General features: G+C 47.0%; 1 protein-coding gene across 3 annotated transcripts; it reads left to right on the top strand.

The window, feature by feature from the left end:
- The first annotated feature begins 68 nt into the window (after positions 1-68).
- Positions 69-23,829, top strand: Echdc2 (enoyl-CoA hydratase domain containing 2). 3 transcript variants are annotated; one of them, XM_021161431.2, is made up of 11 exons: positions 69-155; positions 9,580-9,813; positions 13,869-13,936; positions 14,020-14,107; positions 16,223-16,309; positions 17,058-17,150; positions 18,026-18,082; positions 18,218-18,405; positions 21,483-21,533; positions 22,870-22,917; positions 23,416-23,829. In XM_021161431.2, exons 1-11 carry the CDS (start codon positions 137-139, stop codon positions 23,491-23,493), a joined length of 1,011 nt encoding a protein of 336 aa, XP_021017090.2. In that variant the 5' UTR covers positions 69-136; the 3' UTR covers positions 23,494-23,829. The 3 variants fall into 3 exon arrangements, with proteins under 3 accessions (XP_021017090.2, XP_021017091.1, XP_021017092.1); XM_021161432.3 differs by lacking the exons at positions 69-155; positions 9,580-9,813 and adding an exon at positions 10,037-10,225; XM_021161433.2 differs by lacking the exons at positions 69-155; positions 9,580-9,813; positions 13,869-13,936; positions 14,020-14,107 and adding an exon at positions 14,118-14,385.
- Positions 23,830-25,595: the final 1,766 nt, after the last annotated feature.

The following is a 25,595-nucleotide window of genomic DNA, read 5'->3' as shown; positions in this document are numbered from 1 at the left end:
CAACCATTAACCAAGGAAATGCTACTGAAGGTCAAGGTGAGGGAGACATTCCTCAGCTGAGATTCCTTCTAGGTTTGGGGCAAGTTGACAAAAACAAGAAAACAAGCCTTTGAGGTGTAATTTGAAAACCACCAAAATGGCACAAATGGTGGGAGGTAAGAGAATCAATTGCTTATTCTTGCTTGGAGAAGCCACATGGGTACATCTTACTTTATTCTCTTCTGCCTTGGGGAACACATACCACATAACCACTTCTTCAGAGTACCTTTCTATTTTTCTGAAATATTTGTGAAAATTATTTTTAATTATGTGTATTAGGGTGGGGGTATGTGCACATTCATGCAGGTGCCCACAGAGGCCAGAGCATCAGATCTGCTTGTGTTGGGACCAGCCAGCAGCTCACATGTCCGGGTTTGAGCCTGGAAGGCATCTTGGAATCTGGAAGAAAAGAGGGAGCCTAGGGGGGTCGAGAAACAATGGAACCAAGACATGCTAGTCTGTTCAAAGATCAAATTCTAATGTTGGGAACATGCCTTATAAAAGAGGGGGGAAAAAAAGAGGGGGGGAGAGTCCATTCCCGCCAGTTCATCCTTGGAGCCTGGAACCAGCTACAGGTGATGACTTGCAGAATAGGGTGTGGTTTCCAGAATAGCTCTGGGGGCCTCTCAGCAGGTAGCAGTATCTTGAAGAGGAACAGCGGCAGTGGCAGAACAATAGGGTGATCCAGGGAGACAGGCTCCACCCCAGGTGATCTTCTTAGTGACAGCAAGGTCAGGTTCTGGCTTAGCCTGTTTCAGGCTGTGGGGGGAGGTTACATTTCCTCCCTGTTATTAATATAAAAAAGAAAGGCTGGACTGAGGCATAAAATTTATTTATGCTCTATAGTTCTGCCTGAATTCTTAGGGCCTAGTGAAGAAACCTGTCTCAGTGGGATTCCCTAACTTTTCTCATGGTAAACCCTTATTTGGTTAAGACTGTCCTTTCTGTCCTAGTAAACATTTTGCAGACTAGCCCTGAGCTGTTGGCTCCGTCTTTTGTAATGTAGTTACTGAATAGGTAACTTCCTTGCTGAATTTCTACTGAATTCCAAGTTGTCAGCTTCAAGGTCTTTCTAGGATGTTGGGACACTGAAGACTTAACTATATCAGAATTCAATCTTACAAGGCACTATAATAAGATAACACTAAAGGAGAGCATGTGGATCCTCCTTAACAGCCTTGGGTGACAGGCAGGGAACAGGGAGGAGGGGGTGATGACTGGCTCCTTAGCACAAGGCCATTTGGCTTGTCAGGGTGGGAGACTGTGAAGGGCTTGCTTTCTCACGGCATGGTCTCTAACATCTCCCCCTTTTGAATTAAATTTAATAAGGCCACACTTAACTGAGGTGATCAAATGATCTTCTCATCCTTGGATGAGTGGACATTTACCATGGCTGGGGGAGCATTGACCCGATTCCTCCCATGGGTGCTGTCACGACCCACAATCATGGCTCTTGGTATCTTTTGGGGAGGGGAGGCAGAGCCTCAGAAAGATTCTTTTGGTTGTAACTGGAACTAGATACCAACCTCCATCCAAACCGGGTGTGTCTCTCAGGGAACTCAGAAATGGTCAAGTTGGACCTTCCCCTGCAGTGCTTAGACTCATACCCATGCTAATGCCCATACTGGATTTGTGTTATCACGAACCAGTATGCACAGGTCTGAGTCCTGTGCAGCTCCTAAAGGAGAATCGTCAACCTCAGATTCAGCAAGACCTCTACAAGAATTATGCCAATTGTAACACCACAATTTGTGGCTCTTAGGCTATATTAGGAGCTGGAGGTCACCCTCCCCATCCCTATTGTCTCCACGGCCTGAGGAACCAAGGGGACCTTGCATTTGCAGCAAGGGTGGAAAACTGGAGACCAGCAATTGCTCTTTCTGCATCGGAGGGAGGGACATCTTCTTCGTCTGAGTCTCAGATATCCAGTTGATGGTAGTGAACAGCAACCGGCTTGCTTAAAGCAGCTTCAATCTGTGACTTAACAAAACTGGTTAATCTATTAAAGGCCCAAAGGCCAAAAGACAAAAGCAGTAAAATATCCACTAAAGGTCCCAAAAGGCTGGGATATAAGGTAGTGAGCAAAGGAGAAGTAGAGAACCAATTTTTATACCAATATTCTTGTTTCTCTCTGTTGCATTCTCTCTCTTCTAAACTAGTTCTAACTTTGTCTATGCTATCTTGAACTAAGCCAGTCTTATCAAAATAAAAACAACATTCTTCTAATATCTGAAATGTCTGCCTTTCTAGCCCTCATAGCAAACCTTAATCCCAAATCAGACCAAAAGCAACAATATGTACTGCAATGCTTTTAGAATGAAAATTAGTAGCTGCCACCTGCACGCTCTTGGCAATGGGGATGCACGCCTGCTGCAGTCAGGCTGAAGGGTGTTGATTGACCTGCTTGAAAAGTAAAATCCAGACAGTGAAAGGCAACAGTACAATTGCAAATTAGCAACGACCAAGCTCAGGCTTTGAGTTCCTGGTGTTGGGGAGCTGGCTTTGAGAATTAGCAAAAATGTCAGCGATTCTCCGGAAGTGGAGGCTGTGCTCCAAATTAACTTTGCTAGGTAATTAAGATTTTTAGCTATCTTCAATAGGAATCTCTAATATTGGACTTATTACTAGACCAGTCCAAGATTGAGTTAGAATAACTGATCACATTGAAGAAAAGATAAAAATCATTATGACTATTATTAAATCTTACTAAGTCAGAATATACAGTCTCTGATGTTCTTTTTGCCATAAGGTTAAAAAGCTTGAAGCAAGGCAGCTTCACTAGTCCAAACTGGAAAAATGGCAAGCCAGGATGGGTCAAAAGCATGTACCCAATTTAGCTTCCTTGTCACTTCAGTCAGGGCACTGAGCCAACTCACCTGCCAGCTTGTCACCCGAATTAACCATCATGCTTCCGCAGCATTCTGTGGAGAGAACCTATGTTTTTCCCTTCCCTAATGTAGCTGTTTAGGATCAAACCATATGCCAATAAGTAGATCCTTTTAAGATACTATAAAGCATTTATTAAATTCTTTGACATCCAAATTTCAAAATTCTAAAATAAAAGTATGATTTAAATAGTGTATACAGGAATACACTAAATAATATGCATGGGGATATAATTTCCCCCCTCTTTGTCTTTTAAGAAGTTAAAGTTTTAAAGTTCCAGCCTGGCGTGGTGGCGCACGCCTTTAATCCCAGCACTCGGGAGGCAGAGGCAGGCGGATTTCTGAGTTCGAGGCCAGCCTAGTCTACAGAGGGAGTTCCAGGACAGCCAGGGCTATACAGAGAAACCCTGTCTCGAAAAACCAAAAAAAATAAAAATAAAAAAAAAATAAAGTTCCACAATATCTTGTCCTTTAGAATTAATAACTTGTTGACAAAACATCTCAAATACTTGACTGTTATAGTCAGTATTCATGTAACATGGGCAGTGACTAATTGCACTTTCAATTGTTTCTCTTAAGGAGCGGTTGTAACTAAAAAGCTTGAAAGATTATTAATAGTCACATGTGCATAATTTATTTATTTATTAACTTAGAAATAAGAGCATTTATTTGCAGCAATTTATTAAGTATAATTCTTCAACAATTAACACTATTATGTGGGAACAAGTAGTAACTGAGGACACTTAATAGCAAAGAAATTGACATATACAATTTCCAAGAATATTAAAATATTATCTTAAGCCGGGCGTGGTGGCACACGCCTTTAATAATCCCAGCACTCGGGAGGCAGAGGCAGGCAGATTTCTGAGTTCGAGGCCAGCCTGGTCTACAGAGTGAGTTCTAGGACAGCCAGGAGGACACACAGAGAAACCCTGTCTCCAAAAACCAAAAACAAGAAACAGGGGGCTGGTGAGATGGCTCAGTGGGTAAGAGCACCCGACTGCTCTTCCGAAGGTCCAGAGTTCAAATCCCAGCAACCACATGGTGGCTCACAACCATCTGTAACGAGATCTGGCGCCCTCTTCTGGAGTGTCTGAAGACAGCTACAGTGTACTTACATATAATAAATAAATAAATCTTAAAAAAAAAAAAACAAGAAACAAACAAACAAAAAACTGAGACACGTGTTTTCCACTGCCCTGGTTTCTCGTGGGTGGGATAAGAGTTGTCTTCTTAAACTGAGCATATCAGTACACACCTTTAGTGTAGTGAGGATTCCTGGGATTTTGGGTTCTTCAAAAACAAACAAAGAAAACCCATGGAAGTATTATAAGAATATGATTTTGTTGTAATCCCAGGTGTGGGATGAGGGGCTGCTTTGAGCCATCCTAAGCAGCTGACTATGATTTGCCTTGTGCTTTAGCAGAGGCGTGGTTTTGCCATCTGCGTGACGTTTGGGAGGCTACATAAATGCTAGGACACCTGAGAGGCCCGGTCGGTGGCTGTGGGTCATTCACAGGGGTTGTTTGCAGTTTGTTCGTAGTCAAAGAAGAAACAAAAGGAAAGAAATTAGATTTGGGGATTTTCCTAACTCCTTTCTCCCCTCTATCCTTGTTTCTCTCCTATCTGGTCTTAGTTTAGTGAAACTGGGGAGGGGGGAATAAAGAGTGGGAAAAAGAAGAACCTACAACATAGCAAAAACCAGCTACATTTTATTCTCAAAATTCAGGGTCCGGAAGCCGGGCGTGGCGCATGCCTTTAATCCCAGCACTTGGGAGGCAGACGCAAGTGGATTTCTGAGTTCAAGGCCAGCCTGGTCTACAGAGTGAGTTCCAGGACAGCCAGGGCTACACAGAGAAACCCTGTCTCGAAAAAAAAAAAATTTCAGGGTCCGGCATATCTCTGTGAATTTGAAGCAGCTTGGGTTTCAGACCAACCAGGGCTATACAGTGAGATCCCGACTCAAATAAATAAATAAATAAATAAATAAATAAATAACTCTGGTGTGGTCTCCCTTCCCCCACCTGCTTGAACCTGCTTGCTAAAGGGTGGAGCTACCTGCTCATTCGTCCTGCCACGCCCACTGCTGGACCCTGCCTCTTTGTTGCTTGGAGGCACACACCTGTTCGTCCTGCTACTGGACCCTGAGTTACTTGGCGGGAAATCGGGTTCCCTCCCCCTTCCTTTATAACTGAGTGTCTGGAAATAGTAAAATTGAGCTTTGATCAGAATGTTGTCTTAGCTACATTCCTTTCTCTCGCCGCCTAGCCCCTCTTCTCTTCCAGGTTTCCAAAATGCCTTTCCAGGCTAGAACCCAGGCTGTGATCTGCTGGCCGGACACAACACTCTGGGAGTGCTTGGGCTGGAGAGATGGTTCAGTCCTGAAGAGACTACTGCTCTCTCAGAGGACCAGAGTTCATTTCCCAGCTCACAACTGCAACTCCAGCTCGGATCTCACACCGCTAGCCTCTCCAGGTTCCTGCACATACGTGACCCTATTGCCCGCGCTTTTTTGTTCCCCCTGGTAAGAACACGCTCAGGGCACCCGGAATCTTCTGCAGCACAAGCTTTATTGCTTACCCCATCAGGAGCCAGTGGAGAAGAGAGCCAGAGAGAGAGCCAGAGAGAGAGAGAGAGAATGGCGGAAACCCATCCCTTTTATGGAGGACTGTCCTCCACCTCGGACGTGTCGCTCCCTGATTGGCTGCAGCCCATCGGCCGGAGTTGTCGTCACGGGGAAGGGAGAGCACATGGGGTGGAAAGCTACCCCGGCACATGCGCAGCTTGCTTGTTTACTACTTAGAACACGGGTGTCAGTGCCATCAGCGCCATCTTGTAATGGCGAATGTGAGGGCGGCTTCTTACATGACCCCTTTGAGACTGTCTATATTTTATTTCTATTGTCAAAAACCCCAAAAGCCAATTCAAAAGTTAATTTGCAGTGCCAGGGGCACCACTGATGGCTTTTGTGGTGTCCTTCTAATGTGTAGATAATATGATAGTGCATGCCTGGAACCCCAGCACCCCAGAGGCAGAGGCAGGTGGATTTGAGTTCAAGTGCAGCCTGTCTACCGAAGGAGTTCTAGGACAGACCATGAAGGATTCCTGCTTACTGGCTTGTTCTTGAAGGCCTGTTCAGCCTGCTTCTTTCTTATGTAACACAGCACCAGCTCAGGAATAGTGCTGTCCACAGTTGGCTGCGCTCTCCCATAATACTCATTACTCAAGAAAATGCAGGGCCCCCCTTGGTGGCACACACCTTTAATCCCAGCACTTAGGAGGCAGAAGAAAGTGAACCTCTGTGAGCTCCAGGATAACCAAGGCTACCCTCTGAGACCATATCTCAAAACGAAATAACCCACAGACATGTTCACGGGCCAATCTGATGGAGGCAGTTCCCACCTAGCTTCCCTATTCCTAGATCACTGAGTTTTTGTTGGATGCCAGCACGCTATTCTTTATAGTTTATCTCATATAATTTCTGTGCCTTCTATAATATACTTAGCTTTTGGTTTTTTTCCTTATTGTGTCCAGCCAGCAGATCACAGCCTGGGTTCTAGCCTGGATTCTAGCCTGGAAAGGCATTTTGGAAACCTGGAAGAGGAGAAGGGCTAGGCGGTCGAGAAAAGATGCAACTAAGACAGGCATTCTGATCAAAGCTCAATTTTTTATTTCCAACACTCAGTTATGAAGGACGGGGAGGGACCCGATTCCCGACAAATAATCTTGGAGTAAGGTTGCAGGTGAACACATGATGGCTTCGGAACAGCAAAGCAGCAGGCTCCAGCAGTGGGCATGGCAGAACGATTGAGCGAGCGGGAAGCTCCATCCCTGAGCAAGCAGGTTTCAGGCTGGGGGAGGGGAGACTACATTTCCTCATTATTACTTCCATTTGAAACAATCTTTTATCCTCAAATGAAACCGATTTGCTACTGGACAATTTGAAGAATTTCTTTACTTTTTCAACCTTATTTAACAAAAATACATTTCATATTTGTAATATTTATATTTCCTTTTATGTGATGATTTCTTTCTGTTTTGTTTTTAGAAAACCTTTCTCTCTTTCTTACTTGCTTTCTTTCTTTCCTTCTTTCTTTTTTTCTTTAGTTTTTAGAGACAAGGTTTCTCTGTGTAGCTCTGTCCTGGAACTCACTCTGTAGACCGAGCTGGCCTCGAACTCAGAGATATACTTGCTTCTACCTCCCAAGTACTGGGATTAAAGGTGTGCACCACCACCACTGGGAAACATTTTTCTTAATGAAATAACTATATTCCAATGAAAACCCTGGATGCTGTACCGGAGCCATTGTGAACAGTCTTTGGTACATTTCTATATTTTCTTCAGCTTGGGGATGGGAGCAAGATACTTCTGTCTCCCTGCTGTCACCGTGGTTACATAAGTCTTTTACTGTGAAATTAGTCCTTGTCTTAACTGAAGTCAAGCGAATTCCAAGAAGAGCAGAACCTACCAAGACTCAGAGGAGGGCAAGGCTGTGTACTGGAGCACACCCATTGTCCCTTAGCAGCTGACCACCCTCCCCCCGCTGAAGCAACAGGGATTCTTTTGAACTTTTTGAAGAACCATAAGACAGTGCTCAATCAGTTAGCATGGTGGCACACACCTTTAGTCCCAGCACTTGGGAGGCAGAGGCAGGCTAATTTCTGAGTTCGAGGCCAGCCTGGTCTACATCATGAGTTAACTTACATAGGTCCCTGTGATGACTAAAGAGACTTATACAGAGCCAGGCATCCCCTAAGGGCTGTTTACCTTTTGCTCTGGAATGCCTTAGAGATTCCAGTGACCTTCAGGTGAGATAAGAAAAGGAAAGTGGAGTCATAAGGTGGTGGCCCACGCCCTTAAAACCCTACCCTTGGGAGGCAGAGGAGGATCTCCAGGTTCAAGGCCACTGATCTACAGAGTGAAAGTCAGGACGGCCAGGGCAACACAGAGAAACTCTGTCTTGAAAAGCCAAACCAAACCGAAAGAACAGGATAATGGATTGTGAGGCATTAACAAACTGCCTTTGCTTCTGTAAAGTCTGCTTAGCACTGTGGGAGAGGGGTGAAATGCCTTTTGTTACCACGTATCAGGAAGGAAGGATTTTCCTGTGCAGCTCTGAGGTCCAGGGATCTTTGTAATGCATACCTTTCTGATGTCTGCCCTTAGAACCTCCCTAACCACCACTTCTGCAAGGCACACGTTGTTGGCACTAAGACTGCCAGTCCTTCTGACTAGCACTAGAAACAAACTAATCGAATTTGAGTGTGAATTGGGTCTAGGGCTTGTAACTCTTGCAGGTACCCTTAATCGATACCCAGCTCCCACGTGGTGGCTCACAAATGTCTGTAACTCCAGTTTCAGATGACACCTCTATGGCTCTGTGGGCACCAGGCTAACTTGTGGTACACACGCACACATAGGCAAGGCACTCATGCACAAAAAATAAAAATAATATTTTAGGTTAAAAGACTTTTAAAAATTGAGTCAGGATCTGATTAAATAACCCTGGCTGCCTTTAAGTCCCAGCAATCTGTCTGTCTTTCCAGTTAAAAAAGCAAAGACTGTCTGTCCTCTCTCTGTCACTGGGAACCAGGCACACAGGTGGTACACAGGCAAACCCCTCACATAACATAAAGATAGACAAAGTCATCTTGTCTGATATTCACATAGCCATTCCTGGTCTGCAAGGATTCTCTCTCTCCTCTGACTCTGTCTCTGTCTCTCCCTGTCTGTGTCTGTCTGTGTGTCTCTCTCTCTGTCTCTGTCTCTGTCTCTGTCTCTCTCTGTGTCTGTCTCTCTCTGTCTCTGTCTGTCTCTCTCTGTCTCTCTGTCTCTGTCTCTGTCTCTGTCTCTCTCTCTTTCTCTCTCTCCCTTTCTCTCTGACAGCGTCTAAGTGGAGCCCCTGGCTGACCCAAAAATCAATATGTAGACTAGGCTAGCTTTGAACACAGAAATCTGCCCGAGATCTGGGATTAAAGTCATAGCACCCAGCTTCTTCTTCAGTTTGCTAAACATGGGATTCTTGACAAACAGGTTTTTGGGTTTTTTTGTTTTTCCTTTTAGCACTTTGAAAATAGATTGTCTAGTTTGCTGTGTTATTTTGTTTTGTCTGCCACAGGGTGGTCTTCAGATCACTGCGTAGCTACGAATGATCTCTGGCTGTTTGTGGTTCTGTTTAACGGAGACACTTTTCTCCCTCTGCTCCTACACATACAAAAATCAGTGGCTTGTGTTTTACTATTAGATGGCCTGATAATGCACCCATATCTTGACTGTTCACCCCAGATACTTTGTTGATTTACCCTGGGTTGCCCTGCTTTCCTCTGCAAAGGTAGGCTAGGTGGACGGTGGAGGACAGAAACTGGCAGTTCATAACTGTGAGCCAAAGTTCTTAAACTGGGAGGGGCCAGATGCAATCTTACAGCCTCTAGGACAGCATACCTTGTCAGTGGATGCAGACCACCCCACAGTGACTGATGAAGTGACATGAACTGAGGGTACACGTGAAGAAAGTGCACACAACACATTCAGTTTTGGACACCACCTCCTAGCCATGCATTCGGAGGAAATCTGCAGCATTCCCAGATTTCACGAAGGAGCTGAACCTGGGGTCTGCAGGGTAGCGGACCGCCGCACCTTTCTCTCCGCCCTTAGGTGGAGCCCTTGGCGAGGCCTCGCCCGCCCCGGAACTTCGATTTTCCAGCTCTGCCGAGGAGGTCCGGTTCTCCGCGCCACCGTGCCGGCCTGCTCCCCCGATGCTACGCCTACTGCCCTGCGCGCTACGCCTCCCGTGCCCCTGGAGGGTCTCTGGGGCCCGGAACTGCGCCTCTCACGCGACGACAAGGACACCCGAAATCCAAGTGCAGGCTCTGACAGGTCCCAACCAAGGTAAAGTTGTGTGCCGAGACCCAACACATGGGAAGACTGAGGCGGGAGAGCAGGAGGATTGTATCTCAGGGCTCTCAGGGTAGAAGGGGAGCTCCCCAAACTCTCTAGAGCCCCGGGGAGGTGTGGAGCCGAAAGGAGAGCTGGGAGCAGGGCTGTGCGCCAGGAGATCAGGACAAGAGTGTTGGCCAGGACTTTTCCCTCTAGAGCCTTGGCAATGATCGGGGACGGGGGAGGTGGCGGAGGCGGCGGCGGAGCAAATCTGGCTGGACCTGAGGAGACAACCAGGGAGGGAGGGACAGGGTCCACAGGGTCCACGGACACACAGGGAAACTTCTCAACCATCGGCGGCAGCAAGGTCTTTTATTGTGCAAAAATACGCTGTGAAGCGTGGGTATGTTTGTTTGGACCTCAGGTGCGTTAGCTGGGTGCGGATCCCTTTCTCCAATGTAACCTCACCCCATTTCCGTTCCCATGTTGGATATTGTATTGTTCCTGTCTCTTCTTGTTCTTCTGTTTTATTTGTCTCCCCACCACCACCACCTCCAAAAACAAAAACAAGACAGGGCTTCTCTGTGTAACAGCCCTGGCTGTCCTGGGGTTCAACGTTTTGTAGACTAGGCTGGCCTTGAACTTCAGAGATTCACTTGCCTCTGCCTCCCAAGTACTGGGATTAGTGGTGTATGTCACCACCGTCCGGCTTATTTACTTTTTTTTTCTTTGTTTTAAGATTTATTTATCTATTTATTTATTTCGAGACAGGATTTCTCTGTGTAGCCCTGGCTGTCCTGGAACTCACTCTGTAGACCAGGCTGGCCTCGAACTCAAAAATTCGCCTGCCTCTGCCTCCCAAGTGCTAAGATTAAAGGCATATGCCACCACGACTGGCTTATTTATTTATTACATTTATGTTGGTACACTGTCTCTTGTCTTCAGACACACCAGAAGAAGGCATCGGATCCTATTACAGATAGTTGTGACCTACCATGTGGTTGCTGGGAATTGAACTCAGGACTTCTGGAAGAGCAGTCAGTGCTCTTAACCTCTGAGCCATCTCTCCAGCCCCTTATTTACTATTTTTATTACTGAATGTGTGTGGTTGCATTGCCCCTGGGCACATTTTTTAAAAGGTCATTTCTTATCTCTTTTGCTGGCCTCTTTGTCTGTGCATCACATGAGTGCCTGTGGAGGCTGGAAGAGGTGTTCTAACCCCAGAACTGGAGTTACAGAGGGTTAGAACAGCCATATGAGATCTGGGACTTGAACCCAGATTCTCTGGAAGAGCAGCCTGTGTTCTTATCTGTGGAGCCATCTTTCCAGCCTCCACTAAGAGGTCTTGCTGGCCCCTCTAATCAGTTTTAACTTGCACAGATGGCATTGCACTGGGCTTTTTTTATGGCATCTCTTCAAGGCCCCACCAAATTTCAAAAAGAGCTGTTTTCCTGAATAAATCTAAACCACCACCTTCCAGCTGATGGGCACATCACCCTCTGTGCACATCGGTTTTTTGTTTGTTTGTTTGTTTGTTTGCTTTTTCTTTTTTTTGGTTTTTTGAGACAGGGTTTCTCTGTATAGCCCTGGCTGTCCTGGAACTCACTTTGTAGACTCAGAAATCTGCCTGCCTCTGCCTCTGGAGTGCTGGGATTAAAGGCATGCGCCACTACACCCGCACATCATTTTTGGCAGACACGAAGTACTACCAGTGTCTCACTGAAGCAGAATAGACAGATAGGGAAAGTTATGGGAATGTAGGAAGAGAAAGGATTCCCCGACCCTGGAGTCTGGTTAAAGCCTCTGGGCAAGAGAGAATGAAGAATCACATCCTGGGGCTTGGCGTGGAGACACACACTTTAATGCCAGCACTTGGGAGTCAGAGGCAGGTGGATCTCCAATTGTACAAGGCCAACCTGGTTAACATAGCAGGTTCTTGGCCAGCCAGGGCTACCTGGTGAGAGCTTGTGTATAATAATAATAATAATAATAATAATAATGATACCTGTGCTTAACAACAATAACAATATTACACATGAACTGCCAAGACAGCTTGGGCGGGGGGGGGGGGGGGGAGGGGGGGGAGCCCTTGCCACCAAACCTGACGACAAGATCCAAGCTTAATCCAGAGTAAAAAACAAAGACCAAGCTCACTCAAGTTGTCTTCCCCCACACACTTACAGACATACACACAATAGATAGTATGTAAGTAAATGTAATTTTTGTTTGTTTTTTGGGTTCTTTGGGGTTTTTTTTTGTTTGTTTGTTTTTTGGGTTTTTTTGGTTTGGTTTTTTTGGGTTTTTTTTTTTTTTGAGACAGGGTTTCTCTGTGTATCCATCCCTGGCTGTCCTGGAATTTGGTATGTAGACCAGGCTGGCCTGGAACCTGGAGATCCCCCTACCTCTGCCTCCTCAGTGCTGGGATTAAAGGCATCTGCCCCCACAATAAATGAGTTCCAATGTAATTAACAACACGTGTCTTTCCCAGTAGTAACCCTGCAATTTTCTAGTAAGGCCTTATGCCTGCTAGCCAAGAGGGGCAGTCAGAGGAGGGCTTTGCTGAGGAGCTTGCAAACCTGGTCACAGGGAAAAAAAGTGAAGTTTCCAGCTGGCATAGCCTGAGACAGCTCTGATTAGAGAAGACCCACAGCAGAAACTGGTGGCTTTGGCAGCAGCTGTGGTTACGTCAGTTCATGCTGGAGTGGCATTTCCCCACAGTGATCCTGAGGTGGACTGTTCAGAACAACTGGACCTACCCTAAAGTCAGTCTGCTGGCAACTTCTGGCTCCCCAGAAGTAAACTCGTAAGCAAGGAGCCGACTAGCCCTCTCCCAGGCACGAGAGATTTCTACAAAGCCAGGAAAATGCATTTTGGGTGTGTGGAGGTTGGAGGATAACGTGAAGGTTCTGATTCTTCATTATGTGGGTCCCAGGAATGAACTTAAATTGTCAGGCTTGGCAGAGACGCCCCTGAAATTAGTATTCAAAAGATTGGATCTCTTCCAAGGCTACACAGTGAAACCCTGTCTAGAAAACCAAAACAAACACACAAAAAATAAAAACAACAAAAGATTGGACCTCTTACTGCTGACATAACCACATAACCGGGTAAGCCCAGTACTTGGTAGGTAGAAACAGGAAATCAGGAGTTCAAGACTGACCTGGGCTGTATTAGACATTGCCTAAAAACAACAAAAACTAGAGGCAAGTGGATGGATCTCTGATCTACGTAGTAAATTCCAGGTGTGCCAGGGATACTTTGGAGACCAAAGTAAGTAAGTTTTCTGGGACTGAGGATATGGCTCAGTTGGTGGCATACTCACACATAAACTGGGTGTGGCGGCACTTGTCTGTTATCCCAGTGTTTATGAGATAGAGACAGCAGCATCAGACATTCAAGATTCCCTTCTTAGCCACCTAGCATGTTGGAGGCCAGCCTGGGTTACATAGACCCCATCGCCACATAATATTAAGAGTAACAATTTTCTGGAAAGAGATCCATGAAGACGAGTACTACAAGCTGAGGAGAGGAGCTGTCATGGTCAGGGTCCAGGGCGGTTGTTTCGGGTCTCTTTTCTTTTCTTTTCTTTTTTTGTTTTGTTTTGTTTTGTTTTTTTTCGAGACACAGTTTCTCTGTATAGCCCCGGCTGTCCTGGAATTTACTCTGTAGACCAGGCTGGCCTCGAACGCAGAAATCCACCTGCCTCTGCCTCCCAAGTGCGGGATTAAAGGCATGCGCCACCACCGCCCGGCTCGGGTCTATTTCTTAATCCCGGCTGGTGGATAGAAGGATATTTGCCTGAATATTACTCTTTAGAGGAAAATGTGTGATTGGGGGTGGGAGCTATGGGATTAAAGGCACGTATACCAGTGATTTGGGGGGTCTGTGTGCCATGATGGTCGCCTGTTTCTCATGTTACTTTGCCTCAGCCCACAAGCCCTTCTACTGCCTTTCTGGGATATTGTGTGGCTTGCTGCAGCTTACATGCCCCCTGCCTCCAGGCCTCAGCTTCTCTGAGCAGTGACAGCTAGCTCACTCACTCAAGGCTGCCCGTCCGTCCCTTGCAGGAATCACTGAGATTCTGATGAACAGACCTCATGCCCGCAATGCCTTGGGGAATGTGTTTGTTAGTGAGGTGAGTAAGGGAATACCCTGGTGTGAGTGACCAGGGTCGGGCCAGGACAGATCTGGCTCTTATTTGTCCTCTGCCCTCCACAGCTGCTGGAAGCTCTGGCCCAGCTTCGGGAAGACCAGCAAGTCCGGGTCCTGCTCTTCAGAAGTGCGGTGAAGGGAGTGTTCTGTGCAGGTGGGTGCCCAGGCACCCTCTCCTCTTCAGGGACTGGAATGCCTTAGGGCTCTGGCATAGGACAGGTTCTCATTTGACAATATGAACTCACTTGAAGACACAGGCAGGTGAAATTCCTTGCCAAGTTTGGTTTACACAGCTTAGTGAGGGAAGGGAGAGAGTGAGATTCAGTTTGAACTTGGCCTCTCTGACCCATATCTGTTCTTTCTGTTCTACCTGGCTTCCTTCTGACTCTTTATGGAGGAAATGGAGACACTGAGTCCCAACATGCTCACAAGGTAAATGTCGGTCTTTGTCACTAGGGCTGCTCAAACTTGCATCATCTGGCTCTCACAAGGGTGCCTTGAACTTGTTTCAAAAGTCAGAGAAACATGCATCCCAAACCTATGAGAGGGAAGGAAGAAGCCCCCACTATCAGCCCCCGTGGACCCCACTGACCCAACCTTTAAAGATTTAATGGGCTGGGTGTGGTGGTGTTCATCTTTAGTCCCAGTGCTTGAGAGGTAGAGGCAGGGGGATTTCTGAGGTCAAGGACAGTCTGGTCTACAAAGGGAGTTCCAGGACAGCCAGGACTCTTACACAGAGAAGCACTGTCTCAAAAACAAACAAACAAAATTTAAAGGATTTATTTATTGTATGTAAGTATACTATGTCTTTAGACATCCCAGAAGAGGGCATCAGATCACATTACAGATGGTTGTGAGCTACCATGTGGTTGCTGGGATTTGAACTCAGGACCTTTGGAAGAGCAGTCAGTACTCTCAACCGCTGAGCCATCTCCAGCCCAACAAAACAAAATTTTAAAAGAATTAATTAGCTAAGCATGATGATACATGCTATATTCCCAGCCCTTTTGAGACTGACAATAAGATTAAAAAGGATTAATTAACTTTTACTATTTTTTTTTCTTTTTAAAGAGATATTTCCTGTATCCCAGACTGGCCTTGAACTCTTTTTAGCTGAGGGTAATCTGAGACTTCTGATCCTCCTATCTCTACTTCCGAGTGCTGGAATTAAGGTGTTCGCCATCTTTGTGATTCTTGTTTTTGTAAAAAGTCTTTTCTCACTGGAGCTGGAGGGATGGCTCAGTCATTAAGAGGATATACTCTTGTTTTAGGCAGGTGTGGTGCTGGAAAAACAGTTGAGCTACATCCTGATATGAAGGCAGTGAGAGAGAGAATAGGAAAGTGGGTGGGGGCAGGGGGGAAGGCTGGCATCGACACACTTCCTCCAACAAGGCCACACCTCCTAGTCCTTCTCAAATAGTGCTACTTCCTAGAGACTGAGCATTGACATATAGGCGTCTATCAGGACCACTCTCAACGACAACGGCTAGTCCAGAGGACCTGAGTTTGGGTCCCAGCACTCAAGTCAGATGGCTCACAACCATCTGAAACTGCAGCTCCAATAGATCTATTGCTTTCTTCTGGCCTCTGCACAGATGCACATAAACATAACACACACATCCTTTGAAATAAAAATGATATACTTAAAGGCCAGGTGTGGTGGCACATGCCTTTAACATCAACACCCTGCAGAGGCAGGCGGCTCTCTGTTGGAGGCCACCTTGGTCTACATAGTGAGTTCTAGGACATCCAGGGCTACGTGGTGCGACAGTGTTGGGGGGGGGGGAAGGAAAATTGTTTTCTCTTTATGTTCTTGACAGTGTTCTTTTTAAAATTTTTTTAAAGATTTATTCTTAATTTATATGTGTTTTGCCGCATGTATGTGTGCAGTGTCCAAAGTATCCAGAAAAGGCTGTCAGACCCTTTGGAATTGGAGTTTACAGATGGCTGGTGCTGGGAATTGAACTGGGTCCTCTGGAAGAACTGTCAGTGTTCTTAACCACTGAGCCATCTCTCCAGCCCCTGGCAGTGTTCTTTGATGTACAAAGGATGCTCACGCTGAAGAAGCCCCACTTTATCTTGATGCTGTGGGTTGTCCATCTCTGCACTGATACCCTGCTTCCCCCACTGGCTCCTGCGACTGGGTTTCCTGGTTCCTTTTTTTCCTCCCTGATGCTTCTGCTCAGGGCTCCTTTGCTGGCTCCTTTAGCCACCTGGGATTTTCTAAGAGGCCACTTCACAGTGACCACCAGCAGCTTGCCCTCTGCAGGTGCGGACCTAAAGGAGCGGGAGCGGATGAGTGATGTGGAGGTGGGGACCTTTGTCCAGCGGCTCCGAGGCCTGATGAGTGAGATAGGTGAGAGTGGGATGGAGGGCTGGGAGCGCCCCACCCCCACCCCCACCCCTGCTGGCACTGCCTCTGCCTGGTCCCACCCCTTCTCCAAAGAGAGCATTCTGTTGAGTTCAATGGGAACACAGATATAACTGTCTCAAGAGGGGTACATGGGATTACATAGAGGGGGAGAGGCATATCTTCTCTTCCTTCTTTTTTAAAAAAGGCAATTATTTTAGACACCCTATATAGTCTAGACTGGACTCCCCATTGCTGGACTTGCAGGTGTGCATGTGCCATCATGCTACGAACTATTTTTGTCTACTAGAGAAGTAACCTTAGCTCTTTAGCCATGTGCCCAATAACCAGTGGACCTCAGAGTTCCTGTCCAGTAACTCCAGAGCAGTGAGGTTCACTGAACAGGCTTTCAGGCTTCAACACTGGCTGTTCCTATTGCCTGGTGTACCCTTCCCAGCTACCTGAATTCCCAATCACCCTTTAAGGCCTCCAATGCCTGCTGGCACCCTGGCCCAGGGCTTGGTTCCCCAGCAAGAGAGTGGGTCTTCTGACATCAGCTTACTTCCCTGTTCCCAACCCCCGATTAGGCCTAAAATTTACCTTATTGGAAAAGTTTCCTCCTCAGATAACCTGGCTGAGGTACCATGTGAGGTTCCCTAATCTGGGGTCTGCAAGACCCTCTAGCCTACCAGTCTTGGCCGTCTGTCCTGGACCTGCTAGTCTTTACAGGCTGAACCCGTCTTTGTTTCTACAGCAGCCTTCCCTGCGCCCACCATTGCAGCCATGGACGGGTTTGCCTTAGGCGGGGGCTTGGAACTTGCCCTGGCCTGTGACCTCCGAATAGCAGGTACTTGATAGGATGGGGGCGGGGGGGGGGGGAAGGATGGGGTGGGACAAGCAATCCAGACTGGGAAAGTCAAGTTTCTGATAGGTCAGCTGCCACTCTTGGAGAATCCCAAACAAAACAAAAGCTGAGGTGACCATAGGAGTCGCAGAGGAAGCCAGCTAAGCTGCTTCATAGCCCTCTGCTGTCACCAGGCCTTGAGAGCGGCTCTCCTCATCCTGGAATGGTTTCCAACCCCCTGAGCCATAGCTGACCAGGGAGCAAAAGGAAGGGAAGTGAAAGAGGGTGAAGTTAGGGAGTCTGACCATCTAGAACTAGCCAAGTCAGAGCTGCACAAAGGTGAGCCATGAGGGCTGTTTCCCAGGGTCCCATCTCATGGCACAAGTCACTGCGCAGTGTCATCTGGTTTATGACGCCCGCCCACCAGGCTTGTGATTACAGATGAGCCCTAAGTAGTGGGGGTTAACAAAGGCCACTGGTCACTTTTCAAGGTCACGCTTACCTGGGAGAGCCCATCTGAGAGGTAGACAGAGTGCCACCAATGTACCCATCCCCTCATGCCTTCTCTTTCAAACCCAGGGATGTGAAAATATATATCCAGGCATGTAGTTCTTGTTCCCTAGCCTGACAGGCAGAAGGGCAGTCATTTCCCATCATGGATACTCAGGAAGGGGGAGCCATGTGACTCACAGCTGCAGCAGCTGGGGTAGTGCATGCTGGCCTGGGCTGCGGCAGCTAAGGTAATACGTGCTGGCCTGGGCCTCCCAGGATGCTTCCTGAGCACGGCCGGACCATGAGGAAGTAGCTGGAGAGACAGAGCTATGGACTAGTAATGGAGGCTGGGCAGGGAGCAACTTCATTCTGTTCTGTTTAAACAGCTTCTTCGGCTGTCATGGGGCTAATTGAGACCACTCGAGGACTTCTCCCAGGAGCAGGTTAACTTCACCTGTCTGCTTGTCTTTCCCACTTCCTCGTCCTCAGTCCATCTGTCCGTCCTCACCTTTCCCAAAATGAGCTCTAGGATTTGCCTCTTTCAACCTGACTCACTGCTCTCACCTCCACACTGGCAGGAGGGACTCAGAGGCTGCCTCGTTGCCTGGGCGTGGCCCTAGCGAAGGAGCTCATCTTCACAGGCCGGCGACTGAACGGGGCACAGGCCCATGATTTGGGCCTGGTAAATCATGCCGTGGATCAGAATGAGGAGGGTAACGCTGCCTACCACCGGGCCCTGGCACTGGCACAGGAGATCCTGCCCCAGGTATGGTGACCATTGGGACACTCAAGGGAGGGATGATGGGAGGGAGGCCCAGGGTCCAGATGTTTCCTGGAGCTGCACAAGATACTAAAGATATAAAACACAAGCCCTGGAGCTTGGGCACCTATCCTGTTATCCACCACCCACTTTAACTCTGAACTAAAACACAAAGTGAGTTGAGGATTGGAATCTAGTGGGCTTCAAGCCATCAAAGCTACCATGTCTAGTCAATGTGATGATAGCATCTCTTGTATGGAGCCTGGTTGGTGGCAGGGTGAAGTTTCTTAAACTGAACCAAACAGTCCCTCGCCCACATGAGATAGATAACCTTTCAAATGCCAAGAGGCGTATGTGAAAATGTGTTGCCAGGGACTGGGAGGTTAGATATGCTACCAGTCACCTTTTCTACCGCACTGTATGGTGGTTGTTTGTAGAAATATTCAGGGCATACATTAACTCACTTTTTGGAACCCCTAAGGAAGGACTGGTAGTTAGTGGAGAGGACTTGATGCATGCTAAGTGATCCCTAGCTAGTGAGTTAATGGATAGCCTGGGCTATCTGCATGAGTTCTGGGATGACCTCACAAGATGTAAACTGCTTGCTGAGCAGGTTTAGACCTAGGATCCAGCTGACTCGGGTTTCCAAGACCTGGAGGCCCGCTGGCTTTTCACAGAGGAAGCTGGAGCAGGAAGCAGGGTTGAAAGCTCACATTGTCAAAAGGGTGTAAAGCAACTGCCCTCCTCAAGGTCGCCCTGCGACTCCAGCATCAAATCGCAACAAGACTGATTTTTGAGATTTCAGAATATGGGACTAGGGACGGCAGCAAGTAAAATGTTTGCTTCCCAGCATGAGAATCTGAGTTCAATCCCCAGAACTGAGGAAGGAAAAAAAAAAAAAAAGCCAGGGCTTAATTGGGGAACCAATGAGAGATCATGTCTCAAAAAATGTGGACCAGCATCCCCAAAGAGGAAATGTGAGAGTGAGGCTGAGGCTGTCACCTGGTCTCCACACACCAACACAGGTATGCATACATACAAACACACAGACACTCATAAGAAAAATATGTATCAAAATTTTAATAACTTTGAGGTCAAATATATTAATTCCAAAACATTTTAAAATGTAACAAAATTGCCAAAATATAAACTTACAAAAAAATATTAGCCATACATCAGTTTAACATTAAGTTTACATTTGAGCCACACCTTTAATCGCAGCACTTGGGAGACAGAAGCAGGAGAACCTCTGTGAGTTTCTGGCCTGCCTGGTCTACAGAGTGAGCTCCAGAACAGCCAGGGCTACACAGAAAAACCCTGTCTCAAAAACAAAACAAAAGATTACATTTGAAGCCAGTTGTGGCAGCTAACTGTAATCCTAGCACTCAGAAGGTTGAGGTAGGTGGATTTCTTTGAGTTCAAGACCAACTTGTCCTACTTAGATCCCATCTTAAGTCTCCAGACCTGCAAGTGTTTTGTTTTGTTTCCCCACAGAAAAGGGGAACTTCTCCAGTTCTTGAGATAATCTCTCACCGACACTGTTCTTTAATTTAGGAGTCAGGGACAACTAATTTGTTTCACACCAATTTTCTTTGTTTTCTTTGGCAAGGGACAGTCTATAGGTGGAAAGTGTCTCTGACTCATATAGAACTCAGAATGACCAATGGAGTGACTGAAACCTCCAGAGGGAGCCAAGTTAGCAAGCCAGCTGGACACGGAGGCTGGGTTTTGCCTTTTGAGTAAACTCAACAAGTTCAAGGTGATTCAGGCCTCCAAATAGTGCAGTATGAGACAGTGGCCTTACCCTAGAGTTACAGGCACTTGGGGCTTCTAAAGTAGCGAAGGGAAAGGGTGTGTGTGTGTGTGTGTGTGTGTGTGTGTGTGTGTGAGAGAGAGAGAGAGAGAGAGAGAGAGAGAGAGAGAGAGAGACTCAGTGCTTGCCTGGTACACAAGACTAGCTAGGTCCAATCCTTAGCACCACCAAAAATAAAAAGCCAGTAATGGTAACACATCTTTAAACCTGACAGAGGCCCACCTGGTCTACATAGCAAGTTCCAGGCTAGCCAGAGCTACATAATGATACCTGGCCTCTAAAGTAAAGCAAACATACCTTCCTATACCATAATACTGGCTGTCTACCTACACTGGTCACTTTTTCCACTGCTAGAACTTTTGGTATAGTGATGGTGTAAACAGTTAGCACCTAGTGGGCAAACACTGAAGAGGGTAGTGTTCTGGAGTGTAGATGCAGTAAGATGCTGCATGACTAAGGGAGTTGTGGAATAGACATACTAAGACACACTACGGGTTCCCAATTTTATCCACTGTATTTCTAATTTTAATGTAGTCACACAGCCAGAAACATGCTCATGTTAATATTTTTTAAATTTTTTAAATTTTTGCAGTTTTTGAGCTGGAGTCTCATGTGGCCTGAAACTCATCTTTCTGCTTCTACCTCCTAGGTGCTGTCCTGGGGAACATTAAGTTTTTACTTTAATGACAAATTAATACTGTTGTTGGTTATCACTCATGACAAACAAACCAAATAGAAACTCAAACACTAGCACTTGCTGGGATGAGTGGGGAGGTGACTGGGAGTTGGGAGACTCACTGAATATGTGGCCCAGTGCTTCAATCCCATGAGCCTCTTTTTCACATCAATATAATGTATTTTCCATAAGCACTAGAGAGTGCTTAGACCACGTGGCATATGCCCTATAATCTGAGGCTAAGGACCACAGGGAAAGACAGGCCTCAGCAGTTCAGCAAGGTCTTGTCTTTAAGTGTTTGCTCAGAAGTGAGGGGCCCCCTGTGGGTCTAAGGCTGTAGGAGAGCGCTTGCCTAGCTTGGGTGAAGTTCTGAGTTTAACGTCCAGCACCAAAGACTGTAATGTGAAGGGCATGTTGGAAGAATAGGCTGAAAGACAACTTCTGGGAGGAAGCTTTAAGACACAGAAGGATGAACAGAATAGAAATAAGCCCTATCAGTGGGAAAGCTGGACCCAGACCCAGACCTGCACCTTCCTTTGTAAGAGCTACACATTCCAAGTTCAAGTTCAAGCCTCGGGGTGTTCTCTCCCCTAGGCTCCCATTGCTGTGCGCCTGGGCAAAGTTGCCATCGACCGAGGAATGGAGGTAAGACTCTACTGGTCAGAATTTGTCATCCTAGCCAATTGGGGGGTGGGGGTGGGGCAGCAGGTCCTCAGCTCATGTACCTGTTTGGGCTGGTGGTTAGTTATATAACACAAGGATATTAGTTTATCTGTCAATTCTTATCTGTCACCTGCACCAGACCTGAGATGAACTGAGATGCAGGGATGAAACAGTTCACTGCTTGCATGGCATTAATGATATTCCCCAGTGTAGGGGGTTGGCCTGGCCAGCATGAGGCCCTGGCTCTGAAAAGAAGGGAGCAAACTACTCTTATTTGGGGAAGACCATTCATCCTCTAGCCAAGCTCCCAGCTTCAGAAGGGGCACACATGGAGTGGTGAGGGAGGAAGGGGACATCTGGTTAGCCAGCCAGATCAGCTGGATCAACCCTGGCGATCAGTGGGGTGATAGATGTCACACCAGATCACCTTTACATCACAATTTGTATTTGAAAGATAGCACACATCTAGGAGGAGGAGGCAGGTGGATGGCCTGGCAAAATGGTTTCTTTCTCCTACTGATGAACAGTTTGTTACGTAGCCATGTGTAGATAGTGGCCATGGCACTGAGGAGTGCGGAGTTAAATAATGTGAGGGTGGACAGGCATGCTTTTAATCCCAGCACTCTGGAGGCAGAGACAGATTAGTGGGAAGTCATGATGGCACCCATCATCCCAGAATTCAGGCGGTGGAGAACTTGTGATTGCCCTAAACTACTCTACCTCACTGGTTAGAACCCGTGCCTCACATTCATTCCTGAAGCCTTGATGCCTTGATTTGGGGTATGTGAGTGTGGATGGGTGCTTTAGTGAATGGCGGCAGGGGAATTTCCAGGGAAAAGTTAAAGTACAAACAGAAAGACAGGCATATAAGAGGGTTGATTGGATTAGGAATGATAAGATGTAAAGACCCTGGTTAGGTCACCACACCCTTCTGTCACGCATTAACAGATACAAACGCATGCTTTGGAAAGTAAGTGTGGAACCATGCTTACTAGTGACTACACCAGTGTCATAAAAACTGGAACCTCATTTCTAAGTCCTGTCAAAGACCATCCTTAGAGTAACAAAAGGCATGGCCAGGCAGTCAGGGGGAAGAGACACTGGCTGAAACATGTAGCTCGTGTTTCTATATCTGGAAGAAGCCTAACAGCCACATCACACATTAACCCCCACCCCACTTCTCTCAGCATCCTTTACATCCAGGCACTAAGTAGCAATCATTTCTGTTCAAACTGGTACAGACAGTAGGGTGGGCCAGCTCTTCTGTGGAGATGTGGTTGGACAAAGTCATATTGACTCGGGGATTATGTTTTTGCAGGTGGACATTGCATCAGGGATGGCCATAGAACAGATGTGCTATGCCCAGGTATATAACTACTGTTTGTTTGTGCACACTTGGGGGCAAGGCAAACCTTATGCAGTTTAACTATGCCAGTGCCTCCTAACTAACCTGAGTAGCTCCAAGGGACTCACAGGTCTTTCTTCACCTGGAGACTCTCCTTAACCAGAGAAAGTGGCTTCTGCTGCCCGACACTGGGCTAAACTGAAGTTGCTATGCTTAGGCTTGGCTAGAACATTCAGAAAGCCTCCTCTCCACCATAACAAATAGAAAAAATCCTAAGCAAGGAGTCCTGGGACTTGTGAACAGAACCTAACCTAGATCATTCAGAGAGAACTCTGAGCTCTGCAGAGGCCAGTAGTGACTGCACACCGCTAGAAGCTGGCCTTCCTGAGACAGCAGTTGTCTGAGGCTCACAATTTTGTGTGACCCAGATGTTGTCACAGGTTAGATCCACTTATGCAATGACCTTTCTTTGGCCTCTGGTCCTATTCCTCCAAACTAATATCCATTGTATCTTTGCAGAACATCCCAACCCAGGACAGGCTGGAAGGAATGGCAGCCTTCAGGGAGAAACGAGCTCCCAAATTTGTGGGCAAGTGACCCAGCTAACTTTAAGCACACACCATAAAGTCTAGATAATCCAGAGAACCAAGGTGTTGACCATGCAGTGCACTGCCACCTTCCATATTGCTCACCTTGGCTAGTGACCGGACTCTCTGCATTCAATAACTTCGGGTCTGTGTCATTGGCTCTGATCACCATGGATGGAGCAATGAGGACACCTTCACTTACTCTTCTTTGAGTTAGTGTCAGGAGTCCGCCCTCAGACTCCAGCTCTCTGTAACGCAAGGGGAATTCTGGACAAACCATTTAACCTCTCTATCAGTCCCTCTGACAACTTAATATCTGTGTTCAATAAACATACTGCAACTGTTAGCTTGTGCTGTAATTGTTGGAGCTGGGATGCCTTCGGGGGGTGGGGTGGGGGGCAGGAAGAAACTTTAGTAGTCCCCAGGAGCACTGACAAAGAGAAGAGACAGGGAATCAGGTGGGCAACAGTGGACCTGGTGCCTGCAGGACAAGTGGCATTTGAATTGGCACCAGCAAAGGTGAGTTGGAAGGCGTCAAGCTTGGAAAATAAAGCTCCTCAGACCTCTGCATACCTAAGTGCCTGCCTCCTCTCCTACCAAGGTTGCCTAGGGATCATCCTCTACCAAGACCTGAGCTCTGGCTGAGCATCCTCAGCACAAGCTTGGTCTGGAGTCACGGAAGCATGGGTTGGGACACACACCAGCTATATTGCTGATGTGCTGCCAAAGCCTCAAGAGTCAAGGCCTTAGTATCAACACCATCCTCACAACCAACCCTCCTGATCTGCTGAGTAAGCAGAGGACCCCAGTGGAATATTAGGAAAAACAAACTTGAAGGGGTAGCCGGTATAGGAAGATGCTGTTGAGAGAGAGAGAGACACCAACCTTTTGGACAGGGATGGTATGAGAGCAAGATGTAGCTACCAGTGTCTCCTGGCTTCAATAGCAGATCTGTCAGGATTCACCACCAAAGGATTTAGATTTAATAAGATGATTAGAAGATTAGGATTTTAGTTGCTGCGCTGAGCCAAGAGATTTGAGTTACTGTCATTGCTGAACGAAGTTTGTATTGTGTTTTCCTTCACATGGCGGTTCATCTGGGTTCAAGAGAGAGAGTTCTAGATACGTCCCACACTGGAGGGCAGACATGCTGATTCATTTATATGTATATGTCACAAAAGTAGTTAAAATAAGGAACATGTAAACTTTGGGGGAGGGGGGTGGAGACAAGAGGTGAGGTGTAGGCGAAAGAAAAGGGATGAGATAAATGATGGGATTATATTTTAATTAAATAAAAAAGTAAAATATATCCTCCCCGCCCCCTTTTCCTAAGACATGTTTTGGTGGATGGTATCAGAGGAAGGTTTGGGGGAAGGGGGTGCCTCTGTGGACCCATGCTGGCATCCCTTCCCCCTGAGGTACCAGGTATAGTATAGAATACATTTCGGGCATGGCAGAGAGAGAGAGAGACCAGCCATGAGCATGGGGAGAGATGGGAAGAGGGTAAGGGGCAAGAGCAAGAAAGGAGGGGGCAAGCAGCCCCTTTTACAAGCTGTTGCCAGGTAACTGTGGCGTCTCAGCGAAATGCCAACATATGCTCTGCACTGGAAATTCCCATTCTCACCTTCCCACTAGCTGAGGGAACACAATGTTCCCAGGTACTGGGTTCACAAACTAAAAACCTTATTTTGAAATCATGTAGCAGAGTGTGAGAAAAGAGTGCAATTCATGGGCATGGTATGGGCTCTGTTTATCTAAGACACTGAAGAGCAGAAGCCGGGTGATGTAGCCAAGGCTGGCTTAACTTCAGCTCCTTCTCATTGCTGGGACTGTAGTCTAGAATGTGGCTTAGGACAGCTAAGGATGAGTTTCTTCCTCAGCTGATGCTCAAGTGAGTGAGTGAGTGAGTGAGTGAGTAACAGGGCTCGCTTGCTGCTCTTGAGCAGAGGACCCAAGCTTGGCTCCCAGCTGACACCTGCCTGTAACCCTTGCTCCAAATTCAATACTCTTTTGGCCTCTGTAGGTGCTTACTTGCACGAGTGCATGGATGTACACACAAACATGCGTGTACTACTAAGTCCGGACCACACTAGCGAAAAGCACAAAACTCTA

Source organism: Mus caroli, unplaced genomic scaffold (genome assembly GCF_978045245.1).
Source record: "Mus caroli unplaced genomic scaffold, Mus_caroli_1 scaffold_6, whole genome shotgun sequence".
Taxonomy (NCBI): Eukaryota; Metazoa; Chordata; class Mammalia; order Rodentia; family Muridae; genus Mus; species Mus caroli.
Note: the sequence above shows the minus strand (reverse complement) of the source record. Positions and strands in the feature narration are given on the sequence as shown.

Excerpts from the sequence above, each read along its gene's own strand:
- Echdc2 (XM_021161431.2), top strand. Across the intron at positions 13,937-14,019 it reads GGAATGTGTTTGTTAGTGAG|CTGCTGGAAGCTCTGGCCCA; the intron begins GTGAGTAAGGGA and ends TGCCCTCCACAG. Across the intron at positions 21,534-22,869 it reads CCATCGACCGAGGAATGGAG|GTGGACATTGCATCAGGGAT; the intron begins GTAAGACTCTAC and ends ATGTTTTTGCAG.